Genomic DNA, 18,407 nt, shown 5'->3' with positions numbered 1-18,407 from the left:
GATACAATTTTGTTGCAGATATGATCTCTTGATCGCCCGTTATTGCATTTTAATGCAATGTTGCGGCGGCCAAAAAACATAATTCTGGCATTTTTAATTTTTTCTTGTTACGCTGTCTACCAGTCGGCTTACTTTATATACTCGTGTATAAGATGACCCGAAGTATAAGCCGACCCCCCCCCCCCCACTTTTGCCACAAAAAACTGGGAAAGCTTATTGACTCGTGTATAAGCCTATGGTGGGAAATGCGCAGCAGCTACTGGTAAATTTCAAAAATAAAAAGATACCAATAAAAGTAAAATTAATTGAGACACCAGTAGGATAAATGTTTTTGAATATCCATATTGAATCAGGAGCCCCGTATAATGCTTCATGCAGTTCATGATGGGCCCCATAAGATGCTCCATACAAAATACACCCCATATAATGCGGCACAAAGGTTAATAATGACCCCATAAGATACTCCATAGAATAATATGCCCCATATGCTTCTCCATAAAGGTTATGGCCCCATAAGATGTTCCATAGATTATGCCCCATAAAATGCTCCATAGATTATGCCCCCATAAGATGCTCCATAGATTATGCCCCCATAAGATTCTCCATAGATTATGCCCCATAAGATGCTCCATAGATTATTCCCCCATAAGATGCTCCATAGATTATGCCCCATATGCTGCTGCAAATAAGAAAAAGAATGACATACTCACCTCGTTGCTGGGGGCCAGGTGCTGGTGTCACTGCTGGCTCAGGGCCCCGACACCTGAAATATTCACCTGTCCCCGGTCCATCGCTGCGCCCGCTCTGTCTTCCGGTCCTCTGTCAGTGACGTTCAGGCAGAGGGCGCGGCGCGCACTAACTACGTCATCGCGCCTTCGCGTCACTGACAGATAACGCGGATGAAAGAGCAGCGCGCAGCGATGAACCGGAGACAGGTGAATATTGCATATACTTACCCCCTTCTGGCCCGATCTCTGCAGCCCCTGCGTCTCCGGCAGCTCTTCTTCAGCCGTCACGTGGTACCGCTCATTAAAGTCATGAATATGCGCATATGACTCGTGTATAAGCCGAGATGGTTGGGGGGGGGGGACTTTCAGACACAAAAAAGTGGCTTATACGTGAGTATATACGGTAATTCTTTTTTTATATATTGCTGGAAGCGCACGTTAAATGCTACTGTCAGTTTGACCATGGACGGAATATTTCATTATCGCGATCGCCCACGCACACGGGGGGTGCGCGAACGATCGCCGCCGGGTTTCAGCTGATTCTGACATTTGACACCTGGCACTAGGTGCTAGGAGCAGTCACAGACTGCTCCTGGAACTTTAACCCCCGAAATGCTGCGATTGAACACAATCGCATCTTTCTGAAAGGTGGCAGAGGGCTGACATCCCCTCTTCCTTTGGATCGGAGACCCCACGGTGTGACATGGGGTCTCGATTGTTGCCATGGTGACCCGATGTCGTCATGATGACATACGGGTCACCAGAGAGAGGAAACTTGCTGATCATGCGCAATGCAGAGCTGACAGCTTCTATGGAGGCTGCTTCGTCTACATGCTATAGAAGCGATCAGCCTGCAAAAAATGATTGTCCCATAGTGGGACAAAGTAGAAAAAGGTAAAAAAAAATGTTAAAATAATTGTGTATATATATATATATATATATATATATATATATATATATATATATATATATATATATATAATAAAAAATAATTATAGAAAAATCAATATATATTCTATCACTAAATAAATATTTGAATTTAAAAAAAATCTAAACAATGAAAGTACACGTATTTGGTATCGCTGCATCTGCAATCACCAGACCTATAAAACTGTCCCACTAGTTAACCCCTTTAGTGAAAACCACAAAAAAATAAGGCAAAAAAAAAATTCTTAATCATCATACCGCCGAACAAAAAGGGGAATAACGCGATCAAAAAGACAGATATAAATAAACATGAAACCGCTGAAAACGTCATCTCGTCCGCAAAAAACAAGCTGTCATACAGCTGCATCAGCAGAAAAATAAAAAAAAAGTTATACCTCTCAGAATAAAGCGATGCAAAAATAGTTATTTTTTCTATAAAATAGTTTTTATTGTATAAAAGCGCCAAAACAAAAAAAAACAATATAAATGAAGTATCACTGTAATCATACTGACCCGAAGAATAATACTGTTTTATCAATTTTACCACACACGGAACTTTATAAACGCCCCCTCAAAAAAAGAAATTCATCAATTGCTGTTTTTGTGCATTCAACCTCCCAAAAATCGGAATAGAAAGAGATCAAAAAATGTAATGTGCCCAAAAATGGTACCAGTAAAAGCGTCAACTCGTAACGCAAAAAAACAAGACCTCACATGACTCTGTGGGCCAAAATATGGAAAAATTATAGCTCTCAAAATGTGATGCAAAAACTGTTTTATGCAATAAAAAGCGTCTTTTAGTGTGTGACAGCTGCCAAACATAACCCGCTATAAGGCCTCTTTCACACGTCTTGATATTTCTGCTACCGGAGATGTCAGTGTCCGTGTGTGTAATACTTGCAGCACACGTGTGGCATGCGTGTGCCGCATCAGTACCACACGGACAGGCGCCAGGGAAGAAGCGTTACAGTAAGCGCTGTTCCCCGGCGCCGAGTGCTGAAACCGCCTCTCATCATTCTCCCCTGCTCTGCCGGCTATCGGCGCGAGCAGGGGAGAATGATGAGAGTTACATTTTAAGTAATAAAAGAGACAACAGGCGGCGGCTGATGGGACAGTTACTCCCACAACACAGATGTCTGAATGAGACCTTATGTAGCGTTCGCCTTTGACATTATATATGGCATTCACTATTTTCAGATTCAGGATTCTGCAACTTTAGACATGGAGAGGGCCAGCAAGGAGATAGAAGTACTGAGAAAACAATATGAAGCAATGACCCATGAAGTCAAAGAGGCCACCCAGGAAGCTGAGGTAGCCAAATGCAGACGAGATTGGGCCTTCCAGGAGAGGGACAAGATTGTAGCTGAGAGAGAGAGTATCCGGTGAGTAATTTGTATTCTATTTCTTGAAAATTGGTGTATAACTACACTACACACACATTTATCTTCAATCTAAGATCATGGTTTAATATTACAATCTTCAAGCTGCTTATACTTTTTATTTATTTGTTTATTTTTTTTAACTAAAACTATATTATCATAATTGTATATTGCAATTTTTTGCCTTGTCACACATTAAAATCGTAAAGCTTTGTGTCACGCCGACATTTACTTCTGATGTGTACATTTGCAGCTATGTGTCAAAAGCATATATGTATTCTGACTCTTTCCACTCATATATAATCACTTATATAATGTCTGGCCCACAGCTCATGAGGAAGCCATTAGAAAATAATGTCATGATAAATCCTACCTAATAATTGTAATAATGGATGTATTTTTTTTTTCTTAAAGGCGTTTTCCCACGAACAAAAGTTCACTTCAGTCAATATAGCGTGGAATAATAATACGTTCCACAATTAGATGTGTTTAAATGAAATGTTCCTGTGCTGAGATAATCTTATAAATGTGCCCATGCTGTGTACTGTGTAAAGGCTGTGTCTGACCATACAGGAACGTGGTCTGATCATACCACAGTGCTGCACTTTATGTACTTGCTCAGTAGGGGGGCAGTGCTATGGAGTCTGAGTCAGGGAAATTGAGGAGTCGGAGGTTTGGCTTGCCGACTTCATAGCCCTGTTATTAACAACCTAACCCTCTTTTTTTATTAGGACCCTGTGTGATAATTTGCGCAGAGAACGAGACCGTGCAGTTAGTGAACTAGCAGAGGCGTTGAGAAATCTAGATGACATGCGGAAACAGAAGAATGATGCTACTCGAGAACTGAAGGAATTGAAGTGAGTTTAGCAGTTACAAATTATCTGTTTGTTCTCTGCAAGTTTAGTTTTGTGCAGAAATGTATGCTTTTAGGTTGAGTTTACACATCCGAGTTTCTCTGTTCGGACCGCAGTGTCTCAACTGACCACTTGTCTCCTGATCAAAAACTAATGGTATATATCAAGTATAGTAGAAACAACAAGGCACTCATCAATCAGTTCCGTGCAGGTGCACAAGTAGGGTCTCCAGCCCATATAGTAATAATATAAAAGAACTTGGCACTCAAATGGCGAATGAAGTGAATCTTTGTTTATTTGCATCCAGATTATACGTGTTTAAACGTTTTCGATCCAACAGTGGATCTTCATCAGAAATTCTCTAGAGAACATATATACAAAAATAGAAATTAATCTATGTCATGAATTATCTTATTCAGAGAGAATATTAAATCATATGATGCATAAGAATAAATGCATAAATCAGGAAAGGTCTGGTACATCAACGAAGCATACAGTTTCAGTTGGATTCCTGAGGTTGAATCTTAGGTGCACGTGATCCGTGAAAAGATCTTTTAAAATATATATGCAAATCAGTGTTAAGGAAAGACTGCCATTCAATACGTATAGATCACTGTTGAAGAGAAAAAAAGCGAAACCACGGTAAAGCTAAAGGATATTGTGTACTTCCAGTCACTAGGTGCAGACTGTGTCTGAATAGAATATAAAGGTGCTAATAATATACGTGGTTTGTGAACGCTGGTTTTCCTATAAGAAAGCAGAAAAAGCATCATACAGGCCTTCCAGTGTCACATTATATATATATATGGCTATACAGCGGTGGCCAAAAGTATTGACACCCCTGCAATTCTGTCAGATAATACTCCGTTTCTTCCTGAAAATGATTGCAAACACAAATTCTTTGGTATTATTATCTTCATTTAATTTGTCTTAAATGAAAAAACACAAAAGAGAATGAAGCAAAAAGCAAAACATTGATCATTTCACACAAAACTCCAAAAATAGGCCAGACAAAAGCATTGGCACCCTCAGCCTAATACTTGGTTGCACAACCTTTAGCCAAAATAACTGCGACCAACAGCTTCCGGTAACCATCAATGAGTTTCTTACAATGCTCTGCTGGAATTTTAGACCATTCTTCTTTGGCAAACTGCTCCAGGTCCCTGATATTTGAAGGGTGCCTTCTCCAAACTGCCATTTTTAGATTTCTCCACAGGTGTTCTATGGGATTCAGGTCTGGACTCATTGCTGGCCACCTTAGAAGTCTCCAGTGCTTTCTCTCAAACCATTTTCTAGTGCTTTTTGAAGTGTGTTTTGGGTCATTGTCCTGCTGGAAGACCCATGACCTTTGAGGGAGACCCAGCTTTCTCACACTGGGCCCTACATTATGCTGCAAAATTTGTTGGTAGTCTTCAGACTTCATAATGCCATGCACACGGTCAAGCAGTCCAGTGCCAGAGGCAGCAAAGCAACCCCCAAAACATCAGGGAACCTCCGCCATGTTTGACTGTAGGGACCGTGTTCTTTTTTTTGAATGCCTATTTTTTTCTCCTGTAAACTCTATGTTGATTCGTTTGCCCAAAAAGCTCTACTTTTGTCTCATCTGACCAGAGAACATTCTTCCAAAACGTTTTAGGCTTTTTCAGGTAAGTTTTGGCAAACTCCAGCCTGCCTTTTTTATGTCTCGGGGTAAGAAGTGGGGTCTTCCTGGGTCTCCTACCATACAGTCCCTTTTCATTCAGATGCCGACGGATAGTCCGGGTGACACTGTTGTACCCTCGGACTGCAGGGAGCTTGAACTTGTTTGGATGTTAGTCGAGGTTCTTAAATCAACATCCGCACAATCTTGCGTTGAAATCTCTTGTCAATTTTTCTTTTCCGTCCACATCTAGGGAGGTTAGCCACAGTGCCATGGGCTTTAAACTTCTTGATGACACTGCGCACGGTAGACACAGGAACATTCAGGTCTTTGGAGATGGACTTGTAGCCTTGAGATTGCTCATGCTTCCTCACAATTTGGTTTCTCATGTCCTCAGACAGTTCTTTGGTCTTCTTTCTTTTCTCCATGCTCAATGTGGTACACAAGGACACAGGACAGAGGTTGAGTCAACTTTAATCCATGTCAGCTGGCTGCAAGTGTGATTTAGTTATTGCCAACACCTGTTAGGTGCCACAGGTAAGTTACATGTGCTGTTAATTACACAAATTAGAGAATTATCACATGATTTTTCGAACAGTGCCAATACTTTTGTCCACCCTCTTTTTTATGTTTGGTGTGGAATTATATCCAATTTGGCTTTAGGACAATTCTTTTTGTGTTTTTTCATTTAAGACTAATTAAATGAAGATAATAATACCAAAGAATTTGTGTTTGCAATCATTTTCAGGAAGAAACCGAGTATTATCTAACAGAATTGCAGGGGTGTCAATACTTTTGGCCACAACTGTATCATTCAGAGAGCAAAATAATCATGACAGCAGCTTAACGAGAGGGGTGCTTGGGAGGATTACATCATTCTGACAGACTCGCTTTAAAAGACTACGTTAAAGTGTACATGTCAGCAGGATTGTGCTCAGTAAACTACAGACACTGTCAGGTTGGTGCCATTATACTGATTAAAATGATACCTTGGTTGATGAAATCCATCTTGTAGTTGTTGTTTAATCAGTATTTGTAGTTTTCAGTTACTGAGATTCTCGTGCTCCGGGGCGGCCTGTGGGCAGGACTTTATGTGGTACTCGGCTTACATATTCATCTGTATGGGTTTATGACAGGTCACACCTGCCACCTATTTTACATACTGCATTAACTATGGTGTGTTTAGAAAAAATAAGTTTGCATTGAGCAAAATACCACCGGTTTTGGATCCTGCCGCATGGGTGGACGCGCTATCCAGACATCGGGGTACCTCCTGACCATCACCGCCGGTAATTATTATAATATGATCTTTGTTCCCTATATACATAGTGGCCATTTTGGCGGTAGTATAGGCAGTGAAATAGGTGGTTAGTCAGGATGTGTGTCTGTATCTATGCATCGTCCTACAAATATTCAGTATTACATAGTGGTAATGTGTCCTAATTATAGTGGCTATTGTTTAGTGGTGGATGCTTAATAACATAAATAGACATCTAGAATATGGTTTCCTTATATTATGTGGTATCATGTGAGATTATAATATACAACCTCAGTGGTATAATCTGAGATAATTATTTTTTGACATTATAGATTATATCTTTGTTGTTTTCTGAGGTTGATCCACTTTTTGGATAATTACCATATTTATGATAGTCATATAATTGGAGATATACAGCAGTGATTATCCTCCAGGTGCTGGATGTGTGCATCATTTTTATGTGTGCAATCACACTATACAGATGTGTATGTCTATTTCCCCTTATTCCTCTAATTGGTGATGTGTAATATTTTAAATGTGGTTCTAAAAATAAAGTTTTTTCTATATTAGTAAAAGTGCCTTCTAATCATCTTTTTTGTGGATATGTCAGGAAGAAACTGAGTATTATCTGACAGAATTGCAGGGGTGTCAATACTTTTGGCCACAACTGTACATATAGTGGCGGTCCAAGTGACGAAAATTGCCCAAAACCTCAAATGAAGTAATCATTGACATTACCTGGACTTTGTATATTAGAGCTAGGGGAGACAATTCACAGGTATAGCGACCTGAGTCGCTTTTAGTGGCGCTGTAATAAGAAGATAACAGAATTGCTAAACATGTATCCATACTGTGGCTAAAGGTGCAATGTGGGAATAGGGAAATGCGTTACCTGCTCCTTGTGCTTCTAGTTGCATGCGGTATAGACCGCTAAGTGGAGGACGCCAGGCTAAAACTATGTATTTCCAGGTTTATGGAACCCAGCAGGGAGACTCCCCTGGCCGCGTCATAGCGGTCACGTGATGTGGATACATCACGCCCCTGACCGCGTCATAGCGGTCACGTGTTATTTAATAAAGCGCGCCTGCGCTGTTGCGCCTGTTATGTCACCCGGCTATTTTTGTGTTTCTCATTTTTTAGGATGGGGCGGGGGTTGTTTCTCGGACCGCATCAAAGCGGTCACATGGTAATGTCACCACGCGCCTGCGTTGTGGTGGTTGATGAAGCGCGCCTGTCCTATTGAGGCAATCCTGTAACAGGAGTAATGGGTTCGTTGCTAGGTAGCGTGATGCATTAATAAATTGCGCAAAATCATACAAAAAATTTCATAGAATTATAAGGGGAGACTGCTGGTTATGGCTTTTCTAACTGGGAGATCGTTTTAATTCATGAATTGCATGGTGTTCAGTAAAATCACAAAGGAGTATACGGGGAGATTACTAGTATGGTAATGTTGCAATAGGGAGGTCACAGGAGGGTTAACATAAAGACAAGAAAGCAGAACAAATCTGCTCACGTTATGTGGTGGGCAAATAACGAACCACCTCAATGAACCTAAATATGAACACTCTATATGGTGAAATTGTGGCCTATATGCAGAGTAAAATGGCGGTGAGGGTATACTATACCAAATAAACAGTGGTGCCCAGTGAGGAGGTGAAGAGCGAAGTTAGCGATTCTATGTAAAAGAAAAAAGAAACATAGTTAAAAATTGAATAGTTACAGCATAAACATCAATCAAAGACTGCACTTTTCACAAAAAACTCTTGTGTATCGTAATCTCTATTAAGTTCTTTGGGCTCCAAGGTCTGTAACGTGAAAATCCAATAGGCTTCTCTTTTTTTGAGGTTTTTTGTTTTGTCATATCCTCTTCTGTTGGGTTCAATTTGTTCCAACACTTGGAACTTTAACTGAGAAGTATTATGTCCTTTTTCAAGGAAATGATACGGAAGTGGGAGATGAGTCTTCTTGCATCTAATATTAGATTTGTGTTGGGAAATTCTGTCTTTCACCATTTGTGTGGTTTCCCCCACATAAGCTAGACCACATGGGCATTTGATTAATTACACAACATGTGTGGACTCACAAGTATAATAACCTTTAATTGGGATAGCTCTTCCTGTTTGTGGGTGAAAAATCTGACTTCCCTTCTGTATATTGCTACATTGTAAACAGGATAGACATGGAAATGTGCCCTGTTTTTGTGTCTGAAGAAATGTCTGTCTCGGCATTATCGTGTTATAGCCTGTATCAGCTCTAACAAGCTTATCCTTCAAATTTTTCAGTCTCCGGTAACAGGGGAGGAATGGTTGTTGAAATTCCTCTATTTCCGGGTAACTTCTGGATAATAGATTCCAGTGTCTGTTCATAGTGGTCTGTATTTTCCTTGAATAGGGGTGGTATGTATTGACAAAGGGTATGCGCCTACTAGAGTTGTTGGTTTTGTTGGTCCCGACTCAAATAAACGTTTCTCAGGATAACCCCTATCTGTAAATTTCTTTGTCATATCTATCAATCTCTGGGCCTTTGTATCTTCATCTGAGACAATCCTGTCTATTCTACAATATTGTGACCTGGGGATGGATTTTTTAACTGTAGTGGGTGGAAGCTGTCAAAATGTAGAATGCTGTTCCTATCAGTTGGTTTGACATAAAGATCAATTGTCAAAGCCCCTTTTGAATCTTTACTAATCAGCGTATCCAGAAAGTTCATTTTTTCTACATCGTGTTGTAGACTAAATTTAAGTTCAGGCCAAACATTATTGATATGATGATCAAATTGTAGTAGAGTGTTCAGAGGGCCATTCCATACACAAAAAATATCATCGATGAATCTTACCCACACTCTGGAGTGTTGTATATATAGTGGGTGGGTATAAATGAAATTATCCTCAAATGAGGCCATACAGGCAATAGCGTAAGGGGGCGCTACATGTGACCCCATTGCGGTGCCCTGTCTCTGGATTTAAAATGTGTCCTGGAAAAGGAAATAGTTCTCTTTTAACGCTAGTTCCAAGAGATCAGAACAGAGGTTACGGATCTTAATGTCTATGCCTACCGTCTCCATCAGTGTCTCTGTGGCTCTCATGCCCTTCTCATGTGTAATAGATGTATATAAACTGTTAACATCCCATGTGACTAAGAGAGAAGATGGGAGGGAAAGGGCCCAAGGATTTAATGAGTGTAATGAATTCATTCGTGTCTTTCAAAAATGATCACGTAGTTTTAACTAGGGGTGTGAGAATTTTTTCTAAAAACATGGCTGGTGGGGAAAGGATGGAATCCGTGGAAGACACAATCGGGCGACCTGGTGGTTTATCCAGTCTCTTGTGTATTTTCGGTAAGATGTAGAAAACTGGTGTGATGGGATCTGTTTTCAGAAGGAAATCCCAGATCTTTTTGTCTATTGTACCCACCCCTACATGATGTTCAATGATGTGTTTAATCTTATTAATGATGGAATTAAGAGGATTATGAGGAATGGCCATGTACAACTCTCTATCATTTTGTTGCCTGTGGATCTCGTGTAAGTAATCAGATCTGTCCATGATAACTATGGCCCCACCCTTATCGGCTGGTTTAATGACCAGTGATTTGTCTGAGGAAAGGCACTCAAGGGCCATTTTTTCATCTTTAGACAGATTTGTATGGTTTTGGAATTTACCCTGATTAACATCCCTATGAAAAATGCCTATGTCCCTCTCAATCAAAGAGATAAATGTTTCGACCGGTGGATTGCCTTTTGGGGGCATAAATGTACTGTGTACGAAGCCCTAAATCATTAAACTGAAGTAGACTTGTGGAGACCTGACCTGTTGGTCTAGATGGTTGTTTCGCAAAATGGACCTTGAGTCTAAGGTTTCTAAAGAACCTCAGTAAATCCATATCAAGCTCAAAGAAATTAAATTTATATGATGGACAAAATGATAACCCCTTTTGAAGCACAGTCAGTTGATTGGTATCCAGATTTTTTGAGGAAATATTTATCACTAAAGGTGTATTACCTGAGATCTGGTCGGTATGTTGGTTCTGGTGTCCCCCGATAGCACTGGCCGCCCCGCCTCGTCTTCCTCTTGTGCGGCCCCGATTGTGGCCTAAAAAAGTCATAGAGGTAGCGTTGTTGGTTGTACCAGATCTGCTGTCTGTTGATCCTGAGGAGCTTCGTGAGGTGCGACGCCTGGAAAAATGTTGTGTATCTCGCCATCCGTAGACTCTGTTTTGCAGGTAGTCCTCGGTGTCTCGTAGGAACTTTGATCTCTTCCTCTTCTCCAATTCTGATCTGTGAATAAGCAAATTCTCCTGTTTTTTGACCTTGAGTTCCTGGAACTCCTCTTGGGTCATGGTGGCTGAGAGCTGATTTTCTATAACACATATTTGCGAATTGACACTCTCCAAATTCTTCTGTAAGAAAGACAAGGTTATGGTCATCAAGTCAAAAGAACACTTTTTTCTCTTCAACAGTGATCTATACATATTGAATGGCAGTCTTTCCTTAACACTGATATGCATATATATTTTAAAAGATCTTTTCACGGATCACATGCACCTAAGATTCAACCTCAGGAATCCAACTGAAACTGTATGCTTCTTTGACGTACCAGACCTTTCCTGATTTATGCATTTATTCTTATGCATCATATGATTTAATATTCTCTCTGAATAAGATAACTCATGACATAGATTAATTTTTATTTTTGTATATATGTTCTCTAGAGAATTTCTGATGAAGATCCACTGTTGGATCGAAAACGTTTAAACACGTATAATCTGGATGCAAATATACAAAGATTCACTTAATTCGCCATTTGAGTGCCAAGTTCTTTTATATTACTATATATCAAGTATAGTTTCGACCAGACGACCCATCGTTGGTCCGGTGATTGCGATCCATCCCTGTAGAAACTGAAATATAGACATCTGAAGTCAGTCTTAAAGAGAATCTGTCAGCAGGGCTTCTCCCCCCAATGTGATTTAGATGTACATGTAGCTCTTGCAAAGGCAATTTCATTGATACCTTAATCTAGCCAGTCTGTTGCTCTGTCACTGAGAAATCATTGAATTGGTATGCAAATAAGGCTGACGTGCTTTTGGTGTCATGATACATGCTGGATCAGGACTGATAAAAAGCACAGGTAACCTTTTTTTTTTCTTAAGCTGTGCTTGTTTGGTTTTTGCCCCCGGTGGCCATTAGGAATATTGCACTGTGGTGTCGTTTGTTCTAAGTTTGCCCCGGTGGTGGTGAGCGTCATTGCACTCTAGTTTCTTTAGTTAAATGATTATAATACAGGTGTGATTGCTGGCTCTGCTATAAAAGAGTCACAGGTGTTGCAATCAGTGTTGGTGATAGTGTTCATTTCAACCAACCTTGGTGGAGGAAGGAGCAGGAGAGCTGCATTCTGGTGGTGGACTCTGTTGCCAGGAGCAAGTGCAACAGAGTAAAGCAAAGTGGTGTTTCCCTGTTTGTGTTTTTCCTTAGTGTGTATTAGTACAGCGGTGGGGCCAGTGCCTGCGCCACCCAGCTCCCTAGCAAGGGATAGGTGTAGGGTGTGCTAGGGCGACAGGTTCCTGATCGGTGCCCGGTGCGGAACCGGCATAGGGAACGTTAGGAGCGTTAGGGACACTGACTCAGGGGAGTGCAGGAGGTCTCCACGTTCCCTTTCCCTATTGAAGGGGCCACCATTATAACGGTTTCCCTACCCCTTGTCTTGTCGTTTTAGTTACCGGCCTGCGAGCCGTGTCACACAGGACAGTATCACGTGCCGCGTCCTGTTGTTTTAGTTACCGGCCTGCTGGTCGCGTCACACAGGACGGGTCCACGTGACATTTGGCACATGGATGCTCCTTCCAAACCTTTGCTCTACGCAGTTCTATTCCTTGCCCATCAGCACTTTCTACTTGACTGATGGCTTCTTTGCTCGGTGAACTGGCTAGTTTTACACCTTTCCGACCTTAGACTTATCCATACGTCCAGGCGATCTTGCGCGCACAGATGCTGTATATGTGCGATCACCACCGTGTGTCAGCTGATACCCAATACTGAGTGCCAGGAGCAGTCTTGCAACGCTCCCGGCACTTAAAACCCCTAAATGCTGTAATCGAACTCGATTGCAGCATTTCGGGAACAGGCAGAGGGAAGAAACCCCCTCTGTCCTTGGATAGGAGACCCTGTGAAGTTATCGCGGGGTCCCAATCCTTGCCATGGTAACTCAATGTTATCATACAGCTTCATCAGCAGAAAAATAAAAATGTTATTTCTTTCAGAATAAAGCGATGCAAAAATAATTATTTTTTCTATAGAATAGTTTTTATTGGGTGCTAAAACATAAACGAGGCCTTGCCTTTTAATGTTTTAACTACATTAGAATAAAAAATTTATTTTATCCCTGGATGGTTGTGCCGGAATCTTTCCCCATTTTTCGTCTACCTTCCTGTGATCTCCAGTGGAAACGGCACCCTCAGGAGGAACTCCACGCCAAATCTTCCAGCTACAGTCTTCGTCCCTCTCCCTGTATCTCACCATATATAAATTTGATATGGCTGTAATCATACTGACCCCAAAAATAAAGCTGCCTTATCAATTTTACCACAAGCGGAACAACATGACAAAAACCCCCCAAAATTCCTGAATTGCTGGGTTTTTTTTTTCATTGTGCCTCCCAAAAATCAGAATAGAAAGCGGTCAAAAAATGTAATTTGCCTGAAAAAGGTAAGAATAAAAACGTCAACTCGTCCCACAAAAAAGCCCTCACATGACTCTGTTGGCCAAAATATGGAAAAATTATAGCTCCCAAAATATGGCAATGCAAAAAATAGTTTTTGCAAAAAAGAAAAGCATGTGACAGCAGCCAAACATAAAAACGTGATATAAATCTGGCATCGGTGTAATTGCACCAACCCAAATAATAAAGTCGCCTTATCGCTTATATGGTATAAAAAAAAAATAAATAAAACTAATTCTTCACCTTTTCACTGAATTTTTTTTTTTTTTCCATTCTGCCTCCCAAAGATAGCAGTAAGTCTCAGCACACATTTATCCTGCGCTCTGCGCTGCGCGCTTGCCCCGGGGTTTCCATGTAAATGTCTGAAATACGTGATTCAGACGGAACCCCGGGCAGACAATTAACTATAATGAGCCAGATTGAGGCAATGTGGAAATGTCGATGCCGTCTGGACTATGATCCTCTGGTGTCCTTCTTTTTAGGCGTGCATAAAAGTGCAGTTGGCCTTAGTTTTGTGCACTTCTGAAAAGAAGGACACTGCTGAACAGATTCCAGAGTAACTCTGCAAGCCTCATAATAGTGAATGGATGCCTCGGGGGTTTCATCTGAATCACGTCACTCGGAGATTAAGATGGAAACCCCAATGTAAGTTCTTCAGTGTTAAGTGCAGAATAAATGTGATCTCAAACGTTTTGCAAAATATTCCTAATAAAAGCTTCAACTCTGTCCCCTGGATATACAAGCTCTGGAAAAGCGAAATGGCTCCTCACCCTCCAAAAGAAATTCAACAAATTCTGCACACTCAAATCCAAATGACCCCTCCCTTTTGACCCCAGTGTTCCTAAACCACATATAGGATCCACATGTTTCGCATTTCTGTAGCAATGAGAGCCAGCCTAATTTGTGGGTGCCTGTCTCCAGAAGCATGAGCTGGGCATAGCGTACTGGTCACTATAAGATACTGGTCCCTACAGCGTACTGGTCACTACAACAGCAGTTTGCAATTTTCACTCCGCAACATCCACTGCTGCTTGTTTCTGGAAAACACCCATGGAGTCAAAATCGTGATGTCATCTGTGGATAAATTCCCAAAGGGGTGTAATTTCTAAAATGGGGTCACTAGAGGGAGGGCTTCTGCTCTTCAAGCACTTGGGAATCTCTGTATATGGAGTCCACAAACAATTTTAGGAAAATCTGAGCTTCAGGAGGCAAATATTGCTCCGTCCCTCCTGAGTCTCGGTGTGTGGCTAAGCAGTACTGTACAGCCACATATGCGGTATTGCCATGTTGAGTAGAAATTGTGGTACAAATTATGGTGCCATTTTTACCCACTTCTTGTGTGAAAATATAAAATGGGCTAAAATAGAATCTTGATGGCAAAAATTTAATTTTTTTTCTTCACTATACAATGGTATAAAATTCTGTGACACACTAGTGGTGTCAATATGATCACTGCACCCCTAGATGAGTTTGATAAGAGGTGTAGTTTGTAAAATGGGGTTACTTATGGGAGGGTTCTACTGTTCTGGGACCTCAGGGGCTTTCCCAAGTAGGTCATGGCATCCGCAAACCAAAATCGCAAAATTAGCACACTATATTGCTCCTTTCCTTGTAAGCTTTGCACTGTGCCTGAAAAGTATTTCCCGATTACATGTAGGGTAGAGTATTGGCACACTCAGGAGAAAGGGTCCCGTTTCACTTAGCGATGCACCAGCGATCCCGACAACGATATGTCCTGTAAGGATCGCTGGTGCGTCGCTAAATGATCGCTAGTAAGCTGCCAAACAGGCAGATCTCTTCAGCGACGCAGCAACCATTCAGTGATCCTCGGCGGTCGTTGGTACCTTGTCACACAGCAGCGATTCTGAATGATTCCAGCCTGCGTCCCTGAGTTCTGCGTCGCCAGCGAGGTCGCTGGTCGGGTCAAACACAGCGATGCGCGCTGGCCAGCGAGACGCCGACGACGAAAAAATTCCTGCACGATCAGCGATATCCGGGGGGGGGGGGGGGGGGGTCGCTGCTGCGTGACACATGTAGCGAGATCGCTGGCGAGGTCGCTGTTGCGTCACAAAATCGGTGACTCATCAGCGATCTCGCTATGTCAGGAGGGGGCTTTAGGTCAGTTTGTTGTAAAAATGTCTCCTATTAGCCTTTAGAAAAATTAAAAACTTGTGGCTAAAACAACATTTTAGTGGTAACAATGTAATTTATTCTTTCTTCACCACTGGTATAAAATTATGTGTGGCACTTGTGATGTCAATATGATGATCACTGCACCCCTAGATGAATTACTTGGGGGGGGGGGTGTAGTTTGTAATTTGAGTTCACTTATGAGGGGTTTCTCTTGTTCTGGCACCTCAGGGGCTCTGTCAGTGTGATATGGCACCCTCAAACCATTCCAGCTAAATCTGAACTCCAATATGGCACTTCTTCCGTTCTGAGCTGTGCACTGTGCCTCAAAGGTAGTTTCCCCCCTCATATGGGGTATCGGCGTACTCGGAAGAAATTGCACAAGATAAGATACGTTTCCTGAGGGGTCTGGTTTCCGAAATGGTGTCACTTGTGGGAGATTTTCACTGTTTAGGCAAATCAGGGGATCTCCAAACATGACATGGTGCTCATTAATTGTTCCAACAAATTTTGCTTTCAAAAAGTCAAATAGCATTTCTTCCCTTCCAAGCTTTATTGTGTGCCCAAACAGTAGTTTTCCCCCCACATATGGGATATCGGCATGCTCAGGAGATATTGCACAACAAATTGTGGAATCCGGTTTTTCCTGTTAACCTTAAAAATATAAAAAAAAAATTGGGTCTAAAGTAAAAATTTTGTGAAAAACGTCAAATGTTCATTTTTTTTTCCACATTCCAAAAATTCCTGTGAAGCACCTGGAGGGTTAATATACTTCTTGAATGTGATTTTGAGAAACTTGAGGGATGCAGGTTTTAGAAGGGTGTCACTTTTGGCTATTTTCTGACTTATATAGACCCCTCAAAGTCACTTCAAATGTAATGTGGTCCCATAAAAAAATATTGATTTTGCAAATTTTGAAACTGTTTCCAAATGTTTGGCACTTTCAGTTTTTCACACTAATAAACGTAAGTCATATCGAAGAAATTTTACCACTATCATGAAGTACAATATGTCTCGAAAAAACATCTTTGAATCAGTGCGTTGAAGCGTTCCAGAATTATTACCTCATAAAGTGATACTGGTCAGAATTGTATAAATTGGCTTCGTCATTAACGTGTAAACCATCTTGGTGGTAAAGGGGTTAAAGGTCTGGATGGATTTGTGTTTGTAAGCTACATACACTTGTAAATCGTTTGGGGATGAAGTCCTACTGACAGGTTCACTTTAGGCAAGTAATTAATACCTGTGATTGTGTTATTGCAGAACTGCAAATTTGAAGGGTTTTTTTTGGCCTTTTGTTAGTTAAATGTGTCTGTAATGTCAGTTTTAGTTAAAAACTCAGTAATATGCTTAGTTTCATTAATAACTTGACAAAAAGTATTTGTTCCCTGTTGCATTTCAAGCACGTAAATGCACATTTATCAATACTATCTAATCAAACTTAAACAAGATAGTCTTAAAATATGCCAAATATTTCAGAGTGGTTCTGTTACGAGTCTAACCCTCAGTGTATCTGGGATGCAGTTACTGATTGCTCAGCTATCCAATCTGGTACACGAGCGTGCTGAAGCTGTCAGTACTTTGATCGATAGCTCAGTGTCCAGTTTGATGCAGGGGTGTGCTGAGGTGTCAGTGTTTTGATTGACAGCTCGGCTGTCCAATCTGAGGCTGGGAAGAGCTGACTGTCTCCAAGTATTCATTGTCCAAGGTGATTGCTCGGCTACTTGACTGGGCTGTTAGTCCCAGACATCTGCAAGACGTAGCTTCAGCTAAGTCTGGTTGGTTTTCTGTGTGCCTAGTATTTTGCTTGATTATCTTCCGTTGCCTGACCTTGAACTTTGTTCTGACCAACCATCTGTTTAACCCCTTTGTTCTGACTCGCTTTCTTCCTGGTATTTTGACCTGGAACCATTACCTGACTACACCTTTGTCTCTTGCCTCTGTTTATAACATACCCTCCTTTTGACCTCAGACTTCTTCACTATCCCGACTCAAGACTTGTGCGTGAGAAGTGTCTCAGCATCACAGGTTCATGCTGTTTGATAGATTTGTTTAATTTTAAGACTGTCTAGTTTTAAGTTTGCACCACTATAGAGATTCTCTCTCTCAGGTAGGCATTAGTTTGCATTCACACAGGCACTGCGATTTGGTCCAAATACAGTGGGTACTGAAAGTATTCAGACCCCTTTAAATTTTTCACTCTTTGTTTCATTGCAGCCATTTGATAAATTCAAAAAAGTTCGTTTTTTCTCATTAATGTACACTCTGCAACCCATCTTGACTGAAAAAAACAGACGTAGAAATTTTTGCAAATTTTTTTAAAAAAAAGAAAAACTGAAATATCACATGGTCATAAGTATTCAGACTCTTTGCTCAGACACTCATATTTAAGTCACAAGCTATCCATTCCCTTGTGATCCTCCTTGAGATGGTTCTACTCCTTCATTGGAGTCCAGCTGTGTTCAATTAAACTGATAGGACTTGAATTGTAAAGGCACACACCTGCATGTCAGACCAAATGAGAATCATAAGGTCAAAGGAACTGGTCAAGGAGCTCAGAGACAGAATTACAAAAGAATTTCTGCAGTACTCAAGGTTCCTAATAGCACAGTGGCCTCGATAATCTTTAAATGCTCAGCCAAACTGAGCAATCATGAGAGAAGAGCCTTGGTGAGAGAGGTAAAGTAGAACCCCAAGATCACTGTGGCTGAGCTACACAGATGCAGATGGAATTAAGTTGAACAGATTGAAAAAGGTTTTCTGAAATAAGTTTA

At 41.1% G+C, this 18,407-nt stretch overlaps 1 protein-coding gene across 3 annotated transcripts in view; it reads left to right on the top strand.

The window, feature by feature from the left end:
* The window catches only part of DLG5 (discs large MAGUK scaffold protein 5), a 244,339-nt gene that overhangs the window by 116,365 nt on the left and 109,567 nt on the right, over positions 1–18,407 (top strand). For all 3 annotated transcript variants that reach the window (XM_073571224.1, XM_073571223.1, XM_073571225.1), the window contains exons 9-10: positions 2,853–3,037; positions 3,766–3,891. In XM_073571224.1, coding sequence (XP_073427325.1) covers positions 2,853–3,037; positions 3,766–3,891 — 311 coding nt within the window. The remainder of the gene's footprint in view (positions 1–2,852; positions 3,038–3,765; positions 3,892–18,407) is intronic.

The sequence above is a fragment of the Dendrobates tinctorius genome, unplaced genomic scaffold, assembly GCF_039654945.1.
Source record: "Dendrobates tinctorius isolate UK_male_01 unplaced genomic scaffold, ASM3965494v1 ptg000028l, whole genome shotgun sequence".
Classification (NCBI taxonomy): Eukaryota; Metazoa; Chordata; class Amphibia; order Anura; family Dendrobatidae; genus Dendrobates; species Dendrobates tinctorius.
This window is presented reverse-complemented; position numbering and strand designations above follow the sequence as displayed.